Source organism: Zalophus californianus, chromosome 5, assembly GCF_009762305.2.
Source record: "Zalophus californianus isolate mZalCal1 chromosome 5, mZalCal1.pri.v2, whole genome shotgun sequence".
In the NCBI taxonomy this organism is placed as follows: Eukaryota; Metazoa; Chordata; class Mammalia; order Carnivora; family Otariidae; genus Zalophus; species Zalophus californianus.
Window position 1 is genome coordinate 112597722 of NC_045599.1, and position 22355 is coordinate 112620076.

Sequence of the window (22355 nt, forward strand, 5' to 3'; positions counted from 1 at the left end):
AGAGGGCTGTTTCCCGGCTGCACTGAGTTACACCAATAGGCCTTCACATGAACCTGGGGTGGGGCACAAGTCTCAGTCATCTTGCCAGCACAGTGGGATGGAGGCTTGGAACATAGAACATTTAATTTGGAGAAAGAAAACGTGTGAAGGAACACAAGTCGCTTTTCCTACAAATATTTAGGTATAGGAAGTGATCTGTTATTTGACTTGTCCCAGCAATTACAAGCCCCAGATTCCCAGATTTGTTCCTTCATGAGTATGTGCCAGGTGCTATGGGAGACAGTCATTCAAAATAGAACATGATCCTTAGCATTAAAATATTGACTTTCCCATTATTTCATTACTTAAATTCTTGTGTTTTGGGATAGCCAAGGCAACATCTTCAAAGATTAGTAGTGAAATCATTCTGTCTTTTGGGGCAAGTTTTTTAATAACAAGGTAAGAAAATAACCAAGTAAGTATGCAAAGATTTCACTACACAAATATTCATTGAGAGTACCAAAAAATTAGGAACAACCTAAATAACCAACAGCTAGAAATATGTTAAACAAGTTGTGATTCAGCCACTCAGTGGAAGTCAAGGAGGTCATTAAAGAAGAATATTTAATGGCACAGAAAGATGTCTACATATATTATTAAACAAACAAAATGCATAGTACATCATCACAGTTCTGTTATAAAACTTACGATTAGAAAAGAAGGATGTACATCAAAATGTTTCTCTGGGTGGTAACCATTCTCTTCTTTTGATTTGCCTGTATTTTCTCAATTTCCTATAACACCAAGATGTATAACTTTATAAAGAGAAAAGTAAGAGTTTTTGTTTTAAAAGAAAAGAATAGGAAAATAGATATATTTGCATTACTTCGGCTTTCTCTGAAAACCACTGCCTCATACTCCACTCACATTATCATTATTAAAGGTTACATTTATTGGGAACTGGCCATTAACCAAGTTCAATAGGATCACCGCCTCCAATCCTCGCAACAGCTCTATAGGTATCGTTGTTATCCACAAACTGCAAATGAGAAAGTTGGGACCAGAGATTAAGTAACCTGCCAAATGTCAAAGCTGGTGAATGATAGGATGAGGATTCAAACGCAACCCATTCTGGATCCAAAGCCCCGGTGTATTCTCCTGCCTATTGCCTTTCTACTGCTGTGGTCACAGGGCAGGTATTTAGGACTTCATTTTACCTGTCTTTTCAGGATTCCCCAGAGTTCCTAACTATTTTTGAGTTACAGATCCCTTTCAGAATCTGAGCTCTAGGAAAATGCACAGACGTTTAAAATGCACCTAGGACAAACTTCTACCAGGCTCATCCATTGACCCATTTTAGACCCTCAAAGTCAAAGAAGAACATCACAGACTAGCCAAGTTTCAGAGAGAGATCAACAGGTAACCCAAGTAGTTGAATAAAGTTATTTAGTCAGCAGATGACCAGACAGTTAGGAACTGATAACAACTGTAGGTCAAGGGTAAGTACAAGTGAAATAAGGGAGTGAGCCAAGGTAAGTATAAACGAGGGTGGCAAACAACCAGACTGTTCCAGCAATTATAAGGATGGAGCCAGGGAACTGCCTTCTCTTTTGTGGCTTCACCTAGGACATGGGGTTTGGCAAGCCAGGAGAGGAAACGCCTTCAACCAGGAAATGAAGACTAACTCAACACTGGACACCAGTGACATGTGCTGAAGGGGTCCTACAGGACCCGACAGCACACGAATTACCTGGCCTGCCCCACTCTTCCCCTGTCCTCTTTCCTCGTCAGTCAGGATGTCTTCTACATCCTTCTTCTTGCTTCTATGCCCACTCCCTTCTCTACTCTCTCAGCCCCCATCCTAGACTCGTTCCTTTCCTCTGGGAGGATTGCAACAGCTTCCCTACTGACTTGCTAGCCCCAGTCTCATCTTCCTAATGCTGGTGTTTGAGACCTCTTTGCCAAGTCCTCAGCGTGCATACCTTCAATGACAAGGGAGCGCACTATCTTCAAGGTAATCCATCTCTGAACGTTGTGATAACTAATGGGTGTTGGATAACTACTATTAAATTGAACCCTATGAGTTTGCTGTTTGTGTAGGACAAAAATAGTCAAATAGGGGCAATTTCATAGGGTTCAACTTAATATGCACTGGTTAATACATAGCTTGGCACTATACTATAAACTTTCTCAATCTCCACAACATCCTTGTAAAAGCATTCTAATTTTACAGATAAACAAAATGAGGTCCAGGAGAAACTGAATCATTTACACAAATAGTAAATGACACGCCCAGGGTCAGTCCCAGATCTGACTCCTGAGCTCCACCTCTTAAGCACTCTGGGTATTGCCTTCCTTTTTTTTTTTTTTAAGATTTTATTTATTTTTTTGACAGAGAGAGAGAGAGACACACAGCGAGAGAGGGAACACAAGCAGGGGGAGTGGGAGAGGGAGAAGCAGGCTTCCCGCGGAGCAGGGAGCCCGATGCGGGGCTCGATCCCAGGACCCTGGGACCATGACCTGAGCCGAAGGCAGACGCTTAACCGACTGAGCCACCCAGGCGCCCCTGGGTATGGCCTTCTTATAATAACCTATATTTCTGCCCTACTCCCTGGACCTCTCTGAACAAACTGGCACACTCTCCACTCCCAACAGCCTTTCAGAGTTTCCTCTCAATGGAATATCCGTGGTTCCTTCACCCTTGCTATTTACAAGAGGGACGAATGGTGGGGAGGCTGTGGAGACCTTTCACCCAGCACTGGAATTCGTGGCACTAATATGCCAACCAGCCCCTTTCAAGTAGGTCCTGAATTTCAGAGTCCTAGTCTCTCCAAAAAAGTGCCTCACAAAACACCTTTCCAGAAATGCCTCTTCTTGACCCAGCTGGTTCCTTGCTTTGTCCTATTTCTTTCCTTATTTCCCCCTTTTACCTCCAAACTCAGAGTCTTAAAATCACCTATGGACCTAGCAATTGTACTCCTGAGTATATACCCAATAGAATTGAAAATATATGCCCCTATAAAGACTTGTGCGTGGATGTTCATAACAGCCACAAAGTGAAAATAACCCCAATGTCCATCAACTAATAAATAGATTTTTAAAAAACCTAATAAATGGATAAACAAAATATATATTTATATGTATATCCATACAGTGGAACATTATTTAGCCATAAAGAGAAATGGAGTTCTGATACATGCTATACCATGGTTGAACCTTGAAAACATTATGCTAAGTGAAAGTAGTGGGACACAAAGGGCCACATATTGTATAATTCCATTTATATAAAATGTCCAGATGAGACAAACCATTAGAGAAAATAGCTTAGTGGTCACCAAGAGATGAGAAAGTAGATTAGCAGTGGCATACCGTAACAAATATACTAAAAACCACTGAATTGTACACTTTAAAATGGTGAATTTTTATGAATTATATCTCAATTTCAAAAAATTTTAAGTCACCTATGACGAGTCACCTAACCTTTCAAAACTTTTCACCTTCTTCACCCATGAAATGTGGATCTTGGAGGAGAGATTATTCTAAGTAAATAGCTCCAGCTGTTGTTTCAGAAGAATCCTCCAGCAAGGCTTGTGGTCAGGAATGGATAGATCAGCCATTCCTGGCCAGTCCTCCCTCACGCTGAGCCCATCTGGAGTCTTGGATCCGGGAGTGTTTGGGACACATTATTAGATGTTTTATGGTTAGGCAAATCAACAAAACCTTGAGGGAAGACAGGACTTTTTCAAGGTCACAGAATGAATCGGGGTCATTCTGGGCCTAGAGTCCTGTTTTCTTCTTTCTAGTAGTATGTGTTTCTTTTTTAGAGTAGACTACAGAGAAAAAATTTTCCTAACCCTACTAATAGCCCCTGCTCCCAGTGAAAGAAACTTCAGATTTCCTTCTGCTGATATCTGAAATCAGGCCTACAAGCAAGTTAGGAGGTCACCTGCTGCAAATATCCGCTGACTTGTACCTACCCAACAATTAGAACTGAAATTTTTCAACAGGCTTGATTTCCTCATTCTGGCATACTGAAAAATGAGGTAAAAGTAGATTTCTTGCAGAACAGTTGCTTCCTAAGCCAGTTGCAACTAAGCCTAGTTGGTATATTATGAGAAAGCACCCCGGCTGGGCTTTTTTGGAGATTTTAAGAAAAAATAAAGTTTTACTTCTATCTTCAAAGAGCTTGAGTTTGATGAGAGAACAGATGTGCAGAAGTAATATAGCCTAGAATGTAGAAACTCCAATTGAAATGGAAAGAAACCAATAGCTTGGGGGTTCCAAATAGGAAAAGAGTTTAGTTGGGGCATCGAAGAATCCATGGAGGGAATGGCATTTGGACTGGGTGGAAGGGACAGGCAGGGACCACAGCAAGAATGAAGGTGCCAAAACCAGAAGGAATGACGAACACTAGAGTGGAGCTTAGAGTACTTGTTGAGAAATTGTGAGAAACACGGCAGAAAGAGTATTAGGGCCACGTTCTGTGTTAATGCCAGGATTAAGAAAAATTGCTTACTTTCTGAGGGAGATGAGAACAGTCTCATATACTCTGGTATAGCCTTGGAGAGCAAAAGTAGCATTATTTATCCAAATGATTAGAGAGCTATGAACTCTTTGGCCCGGGGTCCCACTTCTAGGTATTTTTACTTAGAAATATAATGATGTTCAGTACAGCATTGTTTTTAATACTAGAAAATTACAAACAACCTACATGTCTAACTGTAGAGCAGTGGTTCTCACCAGAGGGGGTTTTGACCCCAGGGGACATTTGGAAATGTCTGGATTCATTTTTGGTTGTCACAACTTGAAGAATTCTAGCCTAGTAGGTGGAGGCCAGGGATGCTGCTAAACATGCCACAATATATAAGACAGTCTCCACGACAAAGAGTTACTGGGCCCAAAATGTTGACAGTGTCAAGGTTGACAATATGTATGTATTCTTTATATTTATACCTAAATCTTTAAAATATATATTAAATCTTATAAATAATGTATATTTTAATATTTTCCTGGAGAATATATATTTATATAGTCCATATATTTAAAAATATCCAAAAAATATTGCAATGGTAATATCTGGGATTACATTTAATTTCAATATCTTTCCTTTGTGTCTTCTTGTCTTTTCTAAATTGTACTCAAGAATATATAGGGGTTTTTATTTTGTATGAGTCAGGGTTCTCTAGAGAACTGGCTCACGTGGTTATGGAGAAGTCTCACAATCTGCCGTCTGCAAACTGGAGAAGCAGGAAATCCACTGGTATAATTCAGTCTGTGTCCAAAGGCCAGAGAACCAGGGGGCCAAAGGTGTAAGTCCTGGTCTGAATCTGAGGACCGGGGGTGCCGATATCCAAGGGCAGGAGAAGATGGGATGTCCCAGTTCAGGCAGAGGGCACATTTACCCTTCCTCCACCTTTCTATTCTAGTGAGGCCCTCTACTGTTTGGATGAGGCCCACCTATGCTAATGAGGGTGATCTGCGTTATTTACCCTACTGATTCAAATGCCAGTCTCATAAAAACACCCTCATAGACACACCAGGAAGTAATGTTTTACCAGCTATCTGGGTATCCCTTACCCTGTCAAGTTGGCAAATGAAATTAACCATTCCAGACTCACAATTAAGACAATTATTTTACTGAGCATCAAGAATGTGCCAGGCAGCACTGCAAGGCCTAGGGAATCAGCCCTGGCAGGTCCCCGCCTCATGCAACTCACAGTATAGATGTGAAGACAAACAACAGACAAACGAAAAACAAACAAGATCATTTCTAACAGTAATAAATGCAATAGAAGAAATAAATAGGATGATGTGACAGGCAGGACCTGGAGAGGGTACTACTCAGGATAAGATGACAAGGGATTACTAGCTTGAGCTGAGACCTTGAGGTTGAGCAGCAGCTGGTGTGCAGAGAGCTGGGGAAGAGCATTCCAGACAGAGGGCTCACGTTATTTACGGTGAGAACGTAGAAATTCAGGTTGCTGCATGGCCTGCCAGGCCAAGGAGTCACCTGTGTGCACAGTACTGAATGGGCACAATAAGACTTTACTACACACTACAATAAAGCAAGTAATCTACTTTCCATTAAAGTTCATTTGCAAAGTTCAGAGTGCCAGCAACAGTCCATTAGCCTGCATTCCACAGTATTTACAACATAGAGACACGAGGCTTTCACAGGTATATTCATGGAAATGAAAAGTACATTTCATCAGAAAGAAAATATTCTCCTCCCCTAGTGTACTAGAGGGTACTTCAGTGAAGATTCTGGTATTGCGAGATTCAAAAGGAGCCGATAGCAGCTAGACTACGTATGCATTTCTGACTGACAATCCAAAAAGATACAGATTGTATCCAGAAAAAAACCACATTAAAGTGACAAGAGAAAGATGGGGGCGGTGGGGGAGGGAGGTTTAAGGGAAACAGATTTTTAAAAGCAAGCCTCCACAGAAAGGACAGAAACAAAAATGCTCCTTAAAGGTTACCTCTGAGTAGTAAGAGTATGGGTGATTTTAATGCTCTTTCTGTATTTTCTACAGTGAACATGTATTTTTGTCATAAAAGAAAAAAATGTGAGCAGTGTTGGTTTTTTTTTAAGATTTTTATTTATTTATTTGACAGAGAGAGACACAGCGAGAGAGGGAACGCAAGCAGAGGGAGTGGAAGAGGGAGAAGCAGGCTTCTCGCAGAGCAGGGAGCCCGATGCTGGGCTCGAACCTGGGACCCTGGGATCATGACCTGAGCCGAAGGCAGACGCTTAAGGCCTGAGCCACCCAGGCGCCCCAACGGTGTTATTTTTACGAGGGCCGCTCGAATTCTAAAATTAAAGGGTCGTTGACTTCTAAAGCTGGGGAAGAATTTGATGCAGATTCTGAAATCGGGCCGGTAGGTGCCAGACCTGTAATGTACACAGGGAAGCAGGCTGAATGGTGAGCATGCGCAGTGAGGCCGTGCTGGGGAGGCCCTGGGAAAGGGGGCACAGAAGGGTGGGGGGAGGGGCAGGGGGATGGGGGTCGGGTGGGCAGTCCCTCTCGGCTCTAGCCATTGCCTGCCAGGGAGGAAAGTGGGCCCAGAGTTGTTAGATCCTCCGATTCTCCAAGAGCAGCTGAACGAATCTCCTGAACAGCGTATGTAGTCTTCTGTGTCAAACGTTGAAGAAAAACACACCTACAGTAGCGGGTAGTCCCTGCGCTGCCCGTTTGGCAGTCTCTGTTTGGGGGTGGTTTTTAGTTTTGCCCACCTCCTGCTCTGTCTAGAAATCCCTTCTCAGCTCTCAGGCCAAGGTGAAAAGGAAACTCTCACCTTCTCCCAGCTGGGGCCTGGCGGCATCTTGAACTTTCTGATCCTCATAATCCTTGGTCTCGGGAAATATTAATGATTTAATCTCCCGAGCTCTCTCCTTCACCTCTGCAGCCATAGCGGCGAGATCCACAGGCCAGACCCACAGAAGCCCAGCTTGGCACGAAACACCTCCCGACTCCGTCTTGCCACGAACTATAAGCCTTTCCTGGGAAGGCCAGCCGGAGCTACCTCTCCACCAAAGTAGCCAGTGGGATTCGCCATGGGCGAGGTGACGGCAGAGCAGGTGGAGAAGTTCCTGGACTCGAATATCATGTTTGCCAAACAGTACTACAACCTCCACTACCGGGCCAAGGTCATCTCAGACCTGCTAGGGGCCAAGGAGGCAGCCGTGGACTTCAGCAACTACCACTCGCTGAGCAGTGTGGAGGAGAGTGAAATCATCTTCGACCTCCTGCGGGACTTCCGAGAAAATTTGCAGGCGGAGAGATCCGTCTTCAACGTCATGAAGAAGCTGTGCTTCCTCATGCGGGCAGACCGCATGAGCCTGTTCATGTACAGGGTCCGAAATGGCATCGCAGAGCTAGCCACCCGGCTCTTCAACGTCCACAAGGATGCTGTTCTTGAGGAATGCCTGGTGGTGCCCGACTCAGAGATTGTGTTCCCCCTGGACATGGGTGTGGTGGGTCACGTCGCGCACTCTAAAAAGATCACCAACGTCCTCAACACAGAAGAGGTATCCTCTTCCCCGTAAGAATGGGGGGCAGGGAGGCATTATTCCTGGGGTCTTGGGGGGTGCAGGTGGGGTGGGGAGCTGCTGGCCATCAATACTGGGCTGGTCAGTTTGGCACTTCTCTTAATTTATTTACTTATAACATCCAAACCTAACAGAAGAGTTTAAAAATAGTACAAACAACTATGTATCTTTCATCCAGATTCACCAGTTGTTCACTCCTTGCCACATTTGCTTTATCTCTCCATTTTTTTCTGACCCATTTGGGAGTCAAGAGTAGACAATGTGCTGTGTATTTCCAGAACAAGGACATTTCTTACGTATCCACAGTGATCAAATTCAGGAAATGTAGCATCGATGCAATACTATTATCTAATAAGCAGTGCAGATTCAGTTTTTGCCATTCGCCTCAAATACACCCAGATAGCACTATCTCTTTAGTCCCTTCAAATCTGAAACAGTTCCTCAGCCTGTCTTGTTTTCCACAATGCTGATGTTTTTGAAGGGAGCAGGCCAAATACTTTGCAGAAGTGTCCCTCCGTTTGGGCTTCGTCTGTGTCTTCATGGTTAGATTCAGGTCGTGTGTTTCTATCAGGAGTACCCTAGAGGTGATGTTGTGTTTATCTTTGTGCATTACATCAGAAGATATATGATGGCGGTCTGTTTCATTACTGGAAACGTTAATAGTACCTCTTGGTTAAGCGCTTGGCTCTTGTTTCTGAGTCCAGCTTTCCGTGGGATTCTACTGGCAGCTCTGATAAAGACCTCTTTGATCACCAGGACAAAACACTTCATACAGACCCCCCCAAGGCTCTCTGCCCCTGGGGCCAGCTCCCAGTTATCCTCTGGATCTCAACTTACAAGTTACTTCTTCCGGGATGCCCTCCCAGATCCCTCTGTCACAGTTTCCTTCCTAAAATCATTTATCCTAATAAGTCTGGGGGCCAGGGACCATGCCTGCCTTATTCTCCACTTTATCCTAGCAAATGTGTGGCACAAAGCAGAAGCTCAGTCAATACTCGGCATGAAAGACTCACCATCAGGTAATTATACTCAATTCCTTTGACCCCTGTCTTGCCCAAAAGGATGTTTGCCCCATGCTAGCAGGGCCCAAGCCTGGTCAGCAGCACTGACCAAACCAGGAGCCTGTGTTCAGGCATTTCCGAGATGCAGCCTGGACATTTTGTGACTATGCTCACCTTACCTCTGGCCTTATTTCAGATTAAGAGTCATAAGGTTAAAAGGGGAGAGAGGAGGCTCCAGAAATTATCTCATCCATCTGCCTTATTTAATGGCTGAGGAGCCTAGAGTCAGGAGAGCTTGAGCAGGGGCTTGTCCAAAGTGACCAAGGAATTAGGGCAAGGCCAGGACTTCTAAACCACAAATGCAGGAACTTGAACGGATTGTCTTTTTGACTTGGGTTCCTTGGCAAGATAAGAAGCACAGACTTTGACCTCTGTGGGAGATGGTTTTCTCTGAAATCCACTGGGCTGGATCTCCCATGGGGCTCATCTTTCCCTGTTTCCCCTTGGACACCCGAGGGTAGGAGGATGGTTGTGCATCCAGGGGGCTTTCAACTAGACTGGAGCCTGTTCTCCCTTCAACTCTCTCTAGACTTTAATTGTAGCCCACATGGATTGCCACAGTCTTACAACGTAACTGATTATGGTGAAACTAAAACCCAGAAAGGTTAATAACTTGCTCAGAGCCACTCTGACAGAAAGTGACAGAGCAGGTATTTGAACCCAGGCACTCTGGCCTTGTGCCCACACTTTTCACTGCTCTGCTATTCTGTACTTCTGCCTTATCTATAAAATGAGGGCATTGGACTAGGTGCTGTTTCCTAGTGGTCATTTCAAATCATATAGCAGAGAATGAAGAGGTTAAGCTTTGAGGTCACATCTCGGTGTGAATCATGACTCTGTGACTTTCTAAGAATAGTGCCTTGGTGTATTGTTGAGCCTGCCTGGGGTCACTTCCTAATTTATAAAATGGGGCGAGAATACCTACTGTGCAGTGTTGTTGTAGGATCAAAAGAGCAAATTATTTCCCGTCTAGCAAGGTTCTTGGCACATTGTAGTTGCTGCTATTGGCCGCTCCCACTCCTTGTTGTTATTATTACTCTTCTGTTGTTAAGAATCTATTCTAAGGGATGGCTGCTGTACCAGGTCTGTGTAGGACTTGGAGAAAAATCCAGTCCTGCCCTTCTGGAGCTTTCAGTTTAAAATTTGTTGGTGGGAAAAACGGAAGAGAGGTGCTAAGAGTGTCTGTCGATCCCGGGGTTGAGGGACTGAGGATGTAGGCAGGTGCTCTGATGCTGACGTACCCTGGCCTAAGAGTTTGCTGAGCCTCTATGCTAAGGGAATGCCTGCTATTTCCTGCTCAAACCCAAAGTTCACTCTGAAAGGAATGCCTGAGCTTCCCTGGGAGCTTTCAAGCCTAGGTCAGTCTCTCTGGCTGGTGACTCAGGCCAGGGTGAAGTTTGTCCAGGCCAGCAAGCCTTGGTAATGAGCATTTGCCTGTGTTTGCTCTTTCCTTGAGGAATCTTGCTCAACTTGGAACTCTGGATAGTGACTGGAGGCTGGGGAGGACAAGGAAGATGGTACAGACTAAGGTCTGGGTTGGCCCTGCACCATCAACAAGTGATAGCCTTCAGCACCCTCAAAACAGCTGGGCCATGGTTAATGTGAAACCCTGAATGAAGAAATTTCCCAGGGTTGTAATATAACTCTCCATGTCCTAGCAAATTCCTGCTCAACCTTGGGATCGCCTCAGGGAGACTTGCCATTAGGATTGCCAGATAAAATACAGGATTCTCGAGGCACCTGGGTGGTTCAGTTGGTTAAGCAACTGCCTTCGGCTCAGGTCATGATCCTGGAGTCCCAGAATCAAGTCCCACATCGGGCTCCCTGCTCAGCGAGGAGCCTGCTTCTCCCTCTAACCCTTCCCCCCTCATGTACTCTCTCTCTCTCATTCACGTTCTCTCAAATAAATAAATAAATCTTTTTTAAAAAATAAAATAAAATACAGGATTCCCAGTAAAATTTAAATTTTAGGTAAACAAAGAACAATATTTTAGTATAAGTATGTCCCATGCAATATTTAGGATATACTTGTACTTAAAAAAGTATTTATTTACTTGGAATTCAAGTTTAACTAGGCATCTTGTGTTCATTTGCTAAATCTGGCAACCCTACTAGGCCTTCAATATTTGTGTGTGTTTTATGCTTTCTCCTTTCTCCTTGGGAAAGCCCACAAAGCCTGCCTGTTCCTGTCTGGTTTATTCGCCTGGAACAGAGTGGGTCCTCATTACAGATTATTGCATGAATTAATAAATGATGACCCTTGCCAGTTGGCTGTGATATTGTGATTTATAAAAAGAAATATTTATTTGGTCTTTGTCCTGATTCCTGACACAGAACTCTTAAGACTCTTACCATTTCCTAAGTGATAGGAGCATCTGACACAGAGCTTCTAAATTCTTTGGAATTTCCTGTCTGGTAGGTGGTTTTTTGTTCTAGTGAGATGACTTTTGGTGGGCTCCTGGATGGAGCCAATCACCAGAAACTTGAAGCCATGATTAGAAACTTGGAACTTTCAGCCCACCTCCCCATTCTCTGACAATAGGAGATGGGCTGGAAATGGAGCTAACAATCAATCATGCAGATGTGATGAAGGCTCCATAAAAATCCCCAAAAGGACAGGGTTCAGAGAGTTTCTGGGTTGGTGAGCACAGGCACGTGCCAGGAGGGCGGCACACCTCGACTCTAGGGGCCAGAAGTGCCTGCTTTCAAGACCCTTTTGGATCTCACCCTATGTATCTCTTCACATGACAGTTTATCTGTATCTTTTATTATGTCCTTTATCATACAATAAACCTATAAATGTAAGCATTTCCCTAAGTTCTGTGAGCTGTTCTGGCCAATTATTGAACCCAAGGAGGGGGTCTTGGGATCCTGCTCTAGCCAGCCCGTCAGAAGTATAGGTGACCAACTGGGACTTGTGATTGGCATCTTAAGTGGGGACAGTCTTGTGGGATTGAACTCTTACCTGTGGGGTCTGACGCTGACTCTAGACGGATGGTGTCAGAACTCAGCTGAACTGTTGGATGGTCAGCTGGTGTCAGAGAAGTGGTCGGTGTGGGAGAGACACCTACATCTCTGGTGTCAGAGTGACGTGAGTGTGTTACTAGTGTGAGAGGAAAGGAGAACAGGGAGCTTTTCCAACACATGACAATTCCCATATCTGAAGACTGAACCTGAGAGCACATTTCCAGAGACCCTCACAGCTGTTGTCCTTCCCTGCACATGAGACCCGGAACCCAGGGTGCTAGACTGGAAGGAAGCCTCAAGGAGGACTCGGTCCAACACTCTGATTTTACCAAAGGGCAAACTGAGGCTCAGAGAATTTTCAACTACTGATAATATACTGATTGACCCCCTGAAGCCTCAGAGAACAAGTCCCTCCCTTCCATTCACCCATCCTGTGGGGACATCCTTCACATTATGATTTGAATTGTGGGTTCATGTTTTACATGATGTTCCCACTATCCTGTGAGAACCCAGTGAGGACAACCTCTTCCTTCTTATTGGTCTTGGCATATCCAGTGCTTCTCACAGAGCCTGTGTTCAGTAAATATGAATGAATGAATGAATGAATGAATGAATGAATCGATCAATCAATCAGTGTATCAATATATAAACCAGTGAATGAATGGCTGTCCCACTTGCCAGCAAGGGAGTTGTCTACAGAAGAGGGAAGGTTCTATGTGACAGGGCTGATGTGAGAGTTAATGAGATAACAGATTAAGTCATCAGGCTCTGGGCTGCGTATATCATTATTGCTCCATAAACAGTAGATCTCACCATGGGACACAGCGGAGCTTGACACCATGAATGTTTGAAAAGAGGAACTGGGATTTCTGAGAATGAGAAGCTGTCTTACGTTGCATTGGAATAGAATCTAACCTGTTCACAGTGGCCTCCGAGGCTCAGCCAGGTGGGGCTCCTGCCCACCTGTTGGACTTCCTTGCCCTCCACTCTCCCTCTCCCTCGCTCTGCTTCAGCTACACTTGTCTTCCTTCTGTTGCTCAGATGGGCCAACTCACTGCCCCCTCCTGGCCTTTGTACTCACTGTGGTCTCTGCTTAGAATGCGTTCCACCCACCTGGCTCCCCTGAAACTTCAGCTCTCAGCATCACCTCTACAGAGAAGCCTCCCTTGTTCACTGCTGCAGCCTCAGGGTCTAGAACAGTGCCTGGCATAAGGCACTCCATGAATGCTCACTGGATGAATGAATGATTCTGGGCTTTCCCTAAGTGGGGTATCTGATTCCCAGGACTTTAAACAGTTTGAGCTAAATGACTTCTAAGGCCCCCCCCGCTTCTGATAACCTGAGGTTCTGTGACATGGCTGTGTAGAATACTTTCTATGCTGAAGGTATAAGGATGGCAATGATTGTGGGAACACCAGTCAGTGGGCAGCTGTATTATTTGTGAGAGAGTTCTGGGGCTTCTCAGTGGGAAAGAAGGTTCTGGTGGATTTAGTAACATCTGCTTCAGAGGCAGGTAAGGCCCAAGTATTGTCTTCCTTGATAGAAGTGAATATTGCAAGACAGAACGGCTTCATGAAATGAATCCAAGCATGCCCCACCCAGGCCTGTGTTCAGAGCTTTATCAGTGTCCTTAGAGAATGACATAGAAAACGCTTCATGACTAATGCCTCTTTAGAGATTTTGCTTAATCCTCGGGTGCTAATTCAAGTAGAGCTCTACAGGCTTCTCTTAATTCCTGTACCCTTCACCTGGTTTGAGACAGCTTCACTGACAACAGTGTGGTTGCCTGTCTAATCCTACCCTGACGAGAAGAAATCCATAGATGCGGAGCATCACGCTCTGCATTTCTCTATCGTGGGGAAGGTTCTGCACACTCAATTCTAGAAAAGCTGTGTGAATCGGCTCTATGAAATACACTCCCTTTCTCAGAACAGCATGAACTGTGCATATCTGGCTTGTGTCCCAAGCAACGCCGATGGCTGGGAAAGCTCATAGTGCTACCAAGAAACAGAGAGGTGGATTCTTTCGGATTTAAGACAACACTTCAGGCTCTGTCTCCCCTTTCTGTTCCTGTGCTGGTCTCCCAGCCTGCTTTAGGGGTTGGGGGTCGGGATGTGTACTCTTCTGTACTCCCACAGCTTTGAGCCAAGCCTTAGGTCCTGTATTACTATTATTGATCGGTCTGTGAGTTGGCCTGAACCTTAGTCTCCCTTGTATCCCTAGCGCTCAGCGTAAGGCCTGACACACAACGGGGCTTCCATTAAGACCTGCAAGAGAGCAATCTCCGTTGGACTGATTGTGTGGTGCTAGAACCGAATTGCTCAAAAAGCAGGAAGTACCAAGTTGTTTTGTTGGATGACCTGAACTCAGGTCTACCCTTACCGAGGCTTCCCTTAAAGGCAGCAGAGCTGAGGGCAGGTTCTGGAGTCACACACACACACACACACACACACACACACACACACACACACACACACAGCAAGTCACATTAACATTCTGGAGTCTCAGTTTCCCTTTGCAGAGAATGGGCTACTAGCAGTCCCCATCTCATAGGATTAAAGTGAGCTGATATAAGTAAAGCACCACACGTGATACCTGCTAGCAATTGTGATTGTTATACTCACCAAAGTCTTTTCCTCACTCAAGCTTCTATTTCAGGCTTAACTGCCAACACCTCAAGAGAGCCTTCTCTAAACCCCCTCCCCATTCGAAGTCAGTCGCCCCATCCTCAGGTCCCCACAGAGCTTTGCTTGCATCTCCTCCGCAGTCCTTAGTAAGTTGTAAATCAGACTTTCTCCTACTGGATTTTGGAGGCTTCCAGGGCAGAAATCACCCCTGATTGCATTGCCCTTGCTGAATGGAAGTTGATGGAAATGACTTTATTCTCTTGTCAAAAGATAATAGCGAGTCCCCTCCTCCCACCTCCTACCATGGGCACATGGGGCTCTGGGCTGTTTTACTGTCTTTGCTCTTCCTCTGCCCACCCATGCCTGTCTCTGCCTTCCTGCAGGATGAGCATTTCTGTGACTTCGTGGACACCCTCACAGAGTACCAGACCAAGAACATCTTGGCTTCCCCCATAATGAATGGGAAGGATGTGGTGGCCATAATCATGGCTGTGAATAAAGTGGACGGGCCCCACTTCACCAAGACAGACGAGGAGGTAAGAATGCTTTAGAAACTGCTGGGGTGGTCATGCCAGCAGGTGTCCCAGCTTGAGAAGTCCCCTGAACTTGTTACTTGGCCTGGCCTTGACTTCCCCATCTGTAAGATAAGGGGATTAGTGTGATGCTGTCTGAGGGAGACAGGACAGGGTAGTGGTTAGGATGTGGGGCTCCGAAGCCAGGAGTACAGGGATAATTGTCCTGGCTCTGCTAATACCTAAATGTTTGACTTGGGAAAGTTACATAATTTCTTTAAACCTCAGGGTTTTTTTGTTTGTTTGTTTGTTTTTGTTTTAAGCAGGCTCCACGCCCAACGTGGGGCTTGAACTCAGGACCCTGAGATCAAGAGTCAGATGCTCTACCAACTGAGCCAGCCAGGCACCTCTAAGCCTCAGTTTTCTTATCTGTAAAATGGGCCTAATTTTACAGTATCCATCTCTCAGGGTGCTTGTGTTGATCAGATAAGATAACTTACCTAAATGACTTATCACAGGGACTGCAAACTCAATAAATAGTAGCAATTTTTCATTAATACGTCCTATGAACATTGACATTCTACATTCTATGAGTTTTATACTCTTACAATGCACCATTTTATGAGTCAGCGTTCCATGATCCATCTGCTCAAATCGCCTCTGCTGCTTTTAAAATATTCAAATATTTGCTGATGGCAGAAGTGGCCAGAGGAGGGATTTCTCCTTCTCATCTATTTCCCCTCATGCTGTTTGATTTCCAGATTCTTCTCAAGTACCTTAATTTTGCAAATCTAATCATGAAGGTATACCACCTGAGTTACCTGCACAACTGTGAGACTCGGCGTGGCCAGGTAAGGGGCTTGGCTCAAGGGAATGGACTGGGCATGTCTTTTTATTGATGCACTGATGTAGTCAGGCTGGAAAGGCAGTGGTTGATAAAAGTGCCTGGGAACCATCATGGAGTCTCTGCCCAGCATCCCCAGTGTTAATGAGGTCGCCATGTTTGTAAAGCTGTACCCCAGAGGGATGATATGCACAGTTTTCAAGTCAGGCAGCTTAGATTAAGTTGTTAAGCCATTTACCAACTCTAAGACCTTGCGCAAATCACTTCCTCTGTCTGAGCTTCAGTGTTCCCCATTTGAAAAGTGAGGCTATTATTGATTGGTTCCACCCTCAAAAAATATTGTCAATAGCAAATGAGATAATGCACTTGTGTTCAATCAATGTTTGTTATTATTATTCTTATTAACAATTTATGAAATGAAAGAAATGGAAAGAGTTGCACCCAATATAAGCTGGTCAGTTACTTCAGCTCTCTGGGGCCTCAGTTTCTCCATCTGTAAAATGGGGATAATTATCCTGTCTTTGTCTCTTGGTTATTGTGAGGCACTGCTTTGTGCCTTAGAAACTTTGACTCTGTTTTTGTGTTTTGTTAAGGTACTGCTGTGGTCTGGGAGCAAAGTCTTCGAAGAGCTTACGGACATCGAGAGGCAGTTCCACAAAGCCCTGTACACGGTCCGAGCCTTCCTCAACTGTGACAGATATTCTGTGGGGCTCTTAGACATGACCAAGCAGAAGGTAAGAAGACTTCAGAAACAGACATCTCCAAGAGCAGGTTAAATATGCAGTGGAACCCAGACTCGCGTCACACATTCTGTTCACCGGGAAGAGGCAGGGAGGATGTGGCTGGTTGCGAAAGGTCTTCCCAGGTCTTTCATACTGGAGAGTGGAGTACCAACCTTTAAAGGGGAAAAGTCGACCTAGGGCACAAGTGAGTGAAAACAACCTGGTCTTCCCTGGTCCGTGGGAAAAGCAAAAAGCATATGTGAGAAGGCTTGATGAGGTGGTGAAGGTGAGTGATAAAGAGGTACGATGTAGGGTGCAAGCCAGAAAGAAGAAAGTTGCCAACTTCAGGAATTCTCAGAAAATGCACTCAAAGGTGGGCATAAACCTTCCTAATGGTCTGTCAAGCCCACGGCCCATCTGGGCAGTTAAAGTGGAGGCAGATGTTTGGATCTGGTCCCTCTGGATGCTCAGGGGGCAGATCTGCAGAGGCAAAGGACACAGAGACCAATACAGCCCCCTGCAGTATTTTTCAGCCAGGTTTTCCCCAACCAATTCCCCCCATTTTTCTTTCTCTACCTGTCTCCACTTCCTGCAACTAATAATTTTCTGCCTTGGAATAGAGTTCCAGAGTTATCTAGATTTGTGATTTCTTATCCCAAAGAGCCAAGATCTAGGATTCCTGTCAGTTTCATTTTGTAGGGCCTTGTGCTGAGTGTGGTGCACTGACCAATGCAGACCCTCAAAATATTTCATTTAATGATTAAAGAATTGCAGAATCTGGAGTTGGAAAGGATCTTGGGTCTAGTCCAGAGGCTCCTAGACTTGAATCAGAATCTTCTGAGAACTGTTTAATAGATGCTAGACCATATTTCCTGATAGTCTGCTTTTTTTTTTTACTTAATGTTTTGTGAACATCTCTCCACATCAGTACATGTGGATTCTTTTTAATAAGGCTTTGTGTTGAAATAGAACATATACACAGAGGCAGGCACTAACTGCAAGTGAATAGGTCAATGAATTGTATAGCGTGAACATCCCCATGTAAGTACCACTGAGATTAAGAGATAGAACATTACTAACACCTCAGAAGCCCCTTGCTTACCCCTTTCCATTAACTTCCATACCCTCCTCCCTGAAGGGGGGAGTTCATTAAAGAAGTCCCAGGTGGGCTGTAGGCTTTACAAACATGGGGAAGGTTTTTGCCCACTTTCAAGAGAATTTTCTTTCTTTTTTTTTTTTTTAAAGATTTTATTTACTTATTTGAGAGAGCGAGAATGAGAGAGAGAGAGCACATGAGAAGGGGGAGGGTCAGAGGGAGAAGCAGACTCCCTGCTGAGCAGTGAGCCTGATGCGGGACTCGATCCGGGGACTCCAGGATCATGACCTGAGCCAAAGGCAGTCGCTTAACCAACTGAGCCACCCAGGCGCCCTCAAGAGCATTTTCTGAGAATTCCCTGAAGTTGGCAACTTTCTTCTTTCTGGCTTGCACCCTACATAGAGCTTCTTTAACACTCACCTTTAATGCCATGTTAGTTTTGCCTATTTTTGAAGTTCCTATAAACAAAATCATACAAATATATACTCTTGTATCTAGCTCCTTTTGCTCAACATTTTGGTTGTAAGATCCGTCTTTATTGCTTCACATAGTGTTCACTCATTCATCTTCATTCTTGTGGAATGTTCCATTATATAAATAATCCTCAAAGTATTTATTCATTCTACTGTTGATGGGCAAAATTTGAGTTTTAAGGTTTGGGTTATTATGAATATTGCTATTACAAACATTATAGTACATATCTTTTGATACACAGTTGTACCCATTTCTGTTAGATGTTTACCTAGGAGTAGAATTTCTGGGTATTGGTTTTAATAGATATTGCCCATCTGATTTTCAAAATGATTTTACACTCCCACTAGCAACGTATGAGGGTTTCCTTACAATACTTGGTATTGCCAGTCTTGTTAATCTTAGCCATACTGGCGGGCATGTGGTGATATCTCATTGGGTATTAACATGAATTCCCCTAATGACTGATGAGGTTGAACATTTTTTCTCATTTATTGACCATGTGGATATCTTCAAAAGAAGTACCTATTCAAGTCTCTTCTCCATTTAAAAAAAAATCTTTTGTCTTTTTAAATCTTAGGATTTAAAAAATTAAATCTTAGGATTTGTAGGCATTCTTTATATATTCTAGATATGGGTTCCTTGTGGAATACACACATTGCAAATACCTTCTCCCACTCTGTGTGTTCATTCTCTTAATAGTATGTTTCAATGAATATAAAGTCTGAATTATAATGTAGTTCAATTTATTGATTTTTTTTAATGGTTATTGATTTTTGTGCCCTATTTAAAAAAATCTTTCCTGGCCCCAAGGCATTAAAGATATTCATCTATGTTAACTCTAAAATTTCATTGTTTTAACTTTCACATGTAGCTCTACAATCTACCTGGAATTTTTTAAATGTACAGTGTAAGGTAGGGTTAATATTAACTTTTTTCCATATGAATATCCAATTGACCCAGCACCACTTACTGAAAAGACCATTCTTTCTCCACTGTCCTATTGAAAATACCATCTTTCCCTAACATACCTCTGTCATCAATCAAGTGTCCGTATATATTGGACACGCGAGTTTTGGATTTTGTTTAAGAAGGACTTCCCCAACCTTAATATGATGAAGACAATCTGAAATAATCTGATGTGTTCTGATTTTAATCTTTCATTCATCTAGAAATTATGAATGTGTATGGTTTGAGGTAGGGATAAATTTTGTCCCTCACTCATTTTTCTCCAGTTAAAGAATAGTCTATCCTTTCTTCACTGTTTTAAAATGCCACCATTTAGATATGCTATTTTATCATATACCAGCTATCCATATACTCATGGGTCAATTTTTCTGATTTTTGCTTTTAATATAGTTCTTTATGTGATTTTGGTGCAGGTGGGCTATCTACTGATTTTTGCTTTTAATATAGTTCTTTATGTGATTTTGGTGCAGGTGGGCTATCTACTGATTTTAGGGAACCTCTGATTCTAGTGCAGATGTCCATTTGACTTTTGTATACTTCTGAACCAAATATTTTGCCAAATATCACCGAGTCCAGGAATAAGTCCTTTGACACACCTTCAGGAAGTAGCGAGTGAATGAATTCATACAAATGAATGGTTCTTTCATAATCAAAAGAATTTCTTAGTAGTTGAATTCAAAAAGTGCCCAGTTCACACCTTAAAGAATTTGACCTCAGGTGCAGGCTGCTTTGTGTTGTTGTCTTCTGCTCTGTTTCTTCTGAACTCCCTCTCAAAAAGGAAAGTCACATTTAAACAAGAATATTCTGCCTTAGTCATCCCCAAAAGATGGAATAATCTAGTACTTAGAAATGGGCTGGTCCACACACAATCATTCTAACAACCTGCCAGGTAGGTCCAAGGTAGGCTAAGCTCTTATCTGAGCTACTGACATTATGAAAGAAGTCAATAAAACTAACTGAATTGTACATTTTAACTAGGTGAATTATATGGCACATGAATTATCTGTCAATAAAGATGTTTAAAAATAGGTGAAATAAGAAAGAGAGAGATTGAGAGCGAGGAAGGCAAGCGTAAATATGCCCCACTTTCCACCCAGCCCACTGCTTCTCTCTGGGACAATCTTCAAAGCCACTCAGTGTTTGACACAGAGGGTGTCAGCCCAATGTATTTGTCTTTCTTCTGGGCTCCTCTAACATTTGTGTTCTTTTTCCATTGCTGTTTGGTTCTTACCCTGTCCTACCCTACCTAACTATAGTTACTTGAGTACTCGATTGTCTCCTCCAAGAGACAGCAAGATCCCCCAGGGTGTGAACTCTGCCTTATTTGTCTCTGCATATCTAGCAGCAAACATGTTGTGGGGCTCAGATAGGCTCCCTATGCACATTTTTCCACAGAACTGAATTTCTTCCTGTTGTGTAGTCAAGACAAAGAGTCCAACTGTGCAGAAGCTTGAGGACATGGAGTTTGAATTTCATGTGGACTTTCTTCTGCTTGTGCTCTGCATGATGGAATAGGTAACCCAACCAAACGAGAAAGAGGCCAAGAGCAGAAGGGCTTAGCATCCTACCCGCCATGGACCCAGGACGAATGGATCACTGTCCCTAATAGCAACAGATGAATGAACAGAGAGGGCAATAAAGCATGGAGGCCTCTTCTGCCAGGCCCAGGAAAACCAGTAGACAAGTGGCAGGGAAGAGCTCGTGTGGTGTTCCAGTGAGTTTCTTCTTCTGAGGCTGTGTGCCCATACAATGCCTTAGCTGGCCCTTTCTCTCTTTCCTGCCTGTATCTTTAAAAGTTATCTCAAGGGTGTCATCCTTTCTTGTTGGAGCCCAGATGTGGGTCTATCTGTCCATATTTGGCACCATTGTTTTTTCTTTCTTATTTAGGCAAGATATTTTTTTCCCTGATTCCAAAAGCAATGAATTTTATTACAAAAAATTGCTAAATAGAGTCTCACTGCAATTACCCAGAGAAAACCAGTTTTTGATGCTTTGTTGTGAATTCTTTGAGAGCATTTTCTATGGATAGTTAAGCATTGGGGTTACGTGATCTATATTTTTTGTCACCTCACATTTCTCACTCATCAGTGAGACAAGGGCATCTTTTTAACCAACATACAGACGTCTGTAGCATTACTGTTAATAGATATACCATAATTGTCTAATAAGTCTCCTCTTAATTGGACACTTAGGTTGTTCCTAACTTTTCACTCCTATAAATGATGCTGCAGAGGACATCGTTTTAGCTAAACTTTCTGTCACATGCTTCGCATGTCCTTAAGGTCACTTTCTTAGACATAGAGAGCCCAGTCTGCAGAGGACATCGTTTTAGCTAAACCTTCTGTCACATGCTTCGCATGTCCTTAAGGTCACTTTCTTAGACATAGAGAGCCCAGTTTCCTTCTCATGCCCCCCCCCCCACAGTGTGGGGAGCGTGAGGGTTTTCCATCTCAGCTCCTGTTTGTTGCTGAATGATTAGACAGGCTTAGTTCATCAGTATCTTGAGGCACAGGCATAACCAACATCCTCTAATGCTAATGAATTTTGCCTCCCTTCCAAGCTTAGTTTTCAGTGAGCTCTTCCCACCTTCCAAATTTCAGTGATAGATGACTCATATAGGTGGGTCTTCTTTTCTTAATCTCCTTTCTTTGACCTATTTTCAAGACATGTAATTATTGTCTTTCTCATTCCTAGGAATTTTTTGATGTCTGGCCAGTCCTGATGGGGGAGGCTCCACCCTATTCTGGTCCCAGGACTCCGGATGGAAGGGTAGGTCTCTCTCTGGCCTGTATGAGCTAATGTTTATTGAAATACAAATGTAAGGCACTGTAGACCTTGCTGACATTTCTTTTTCACTTAGATATTTATCTTCTCTGGGTTGGGTCATTTCCCTTGAAGGTCTGATAATTGTTCATAATTGCCACACCTTGTAATTTGCAAGGTATTTTTAATATCTTGCTAGAGTTTCAGAGTAACGTGGTGGGATTGACTAAGGAAGAATTAATATTCTCATTCCACAGATAAGGAAAGAGCCCCAGAAAGGTCAAAGCTATC

At 43.6% G+C, this 22355-nt stretch overlaps 1 protein-coding gene across 2 annotated transcripts in view; it reads left to right on the forward strand.

The window, feature by feature from the left end:
• The first annotated feature begins 7041 nt into the window (after nt 1-7041).
• PDE6A (phosphodiesterase 6A) overlaps nt 7042-22355 on the forward strand; it is a 56928-nt gene continuing 41614 nt past the window's right edge. For both annotated transcript variants that reach the window (XM_027606334.2, XM_027606333.1), the window contains exons 1-5: nt 7042-8011; nt 15071-15223; nt 15961-16050; nt 16637-16777; nt 21996-22070. In XM_027606334.2, the coding sequence (XP_027462135.1) occupies nt 7538-8011; nt 15071-15223; nt 15961-16050; nt 16637-16777; nt 21996-22070 (933 nt within the window). In that variant the 5' untranslated portion in view covers nt 7042-7537. The remainder of the gene's footprint in view (nt 8012-15070; nt 15224-15960; nt 16051-16636; nt 16778-21995; nt 22071-22355) is intronic.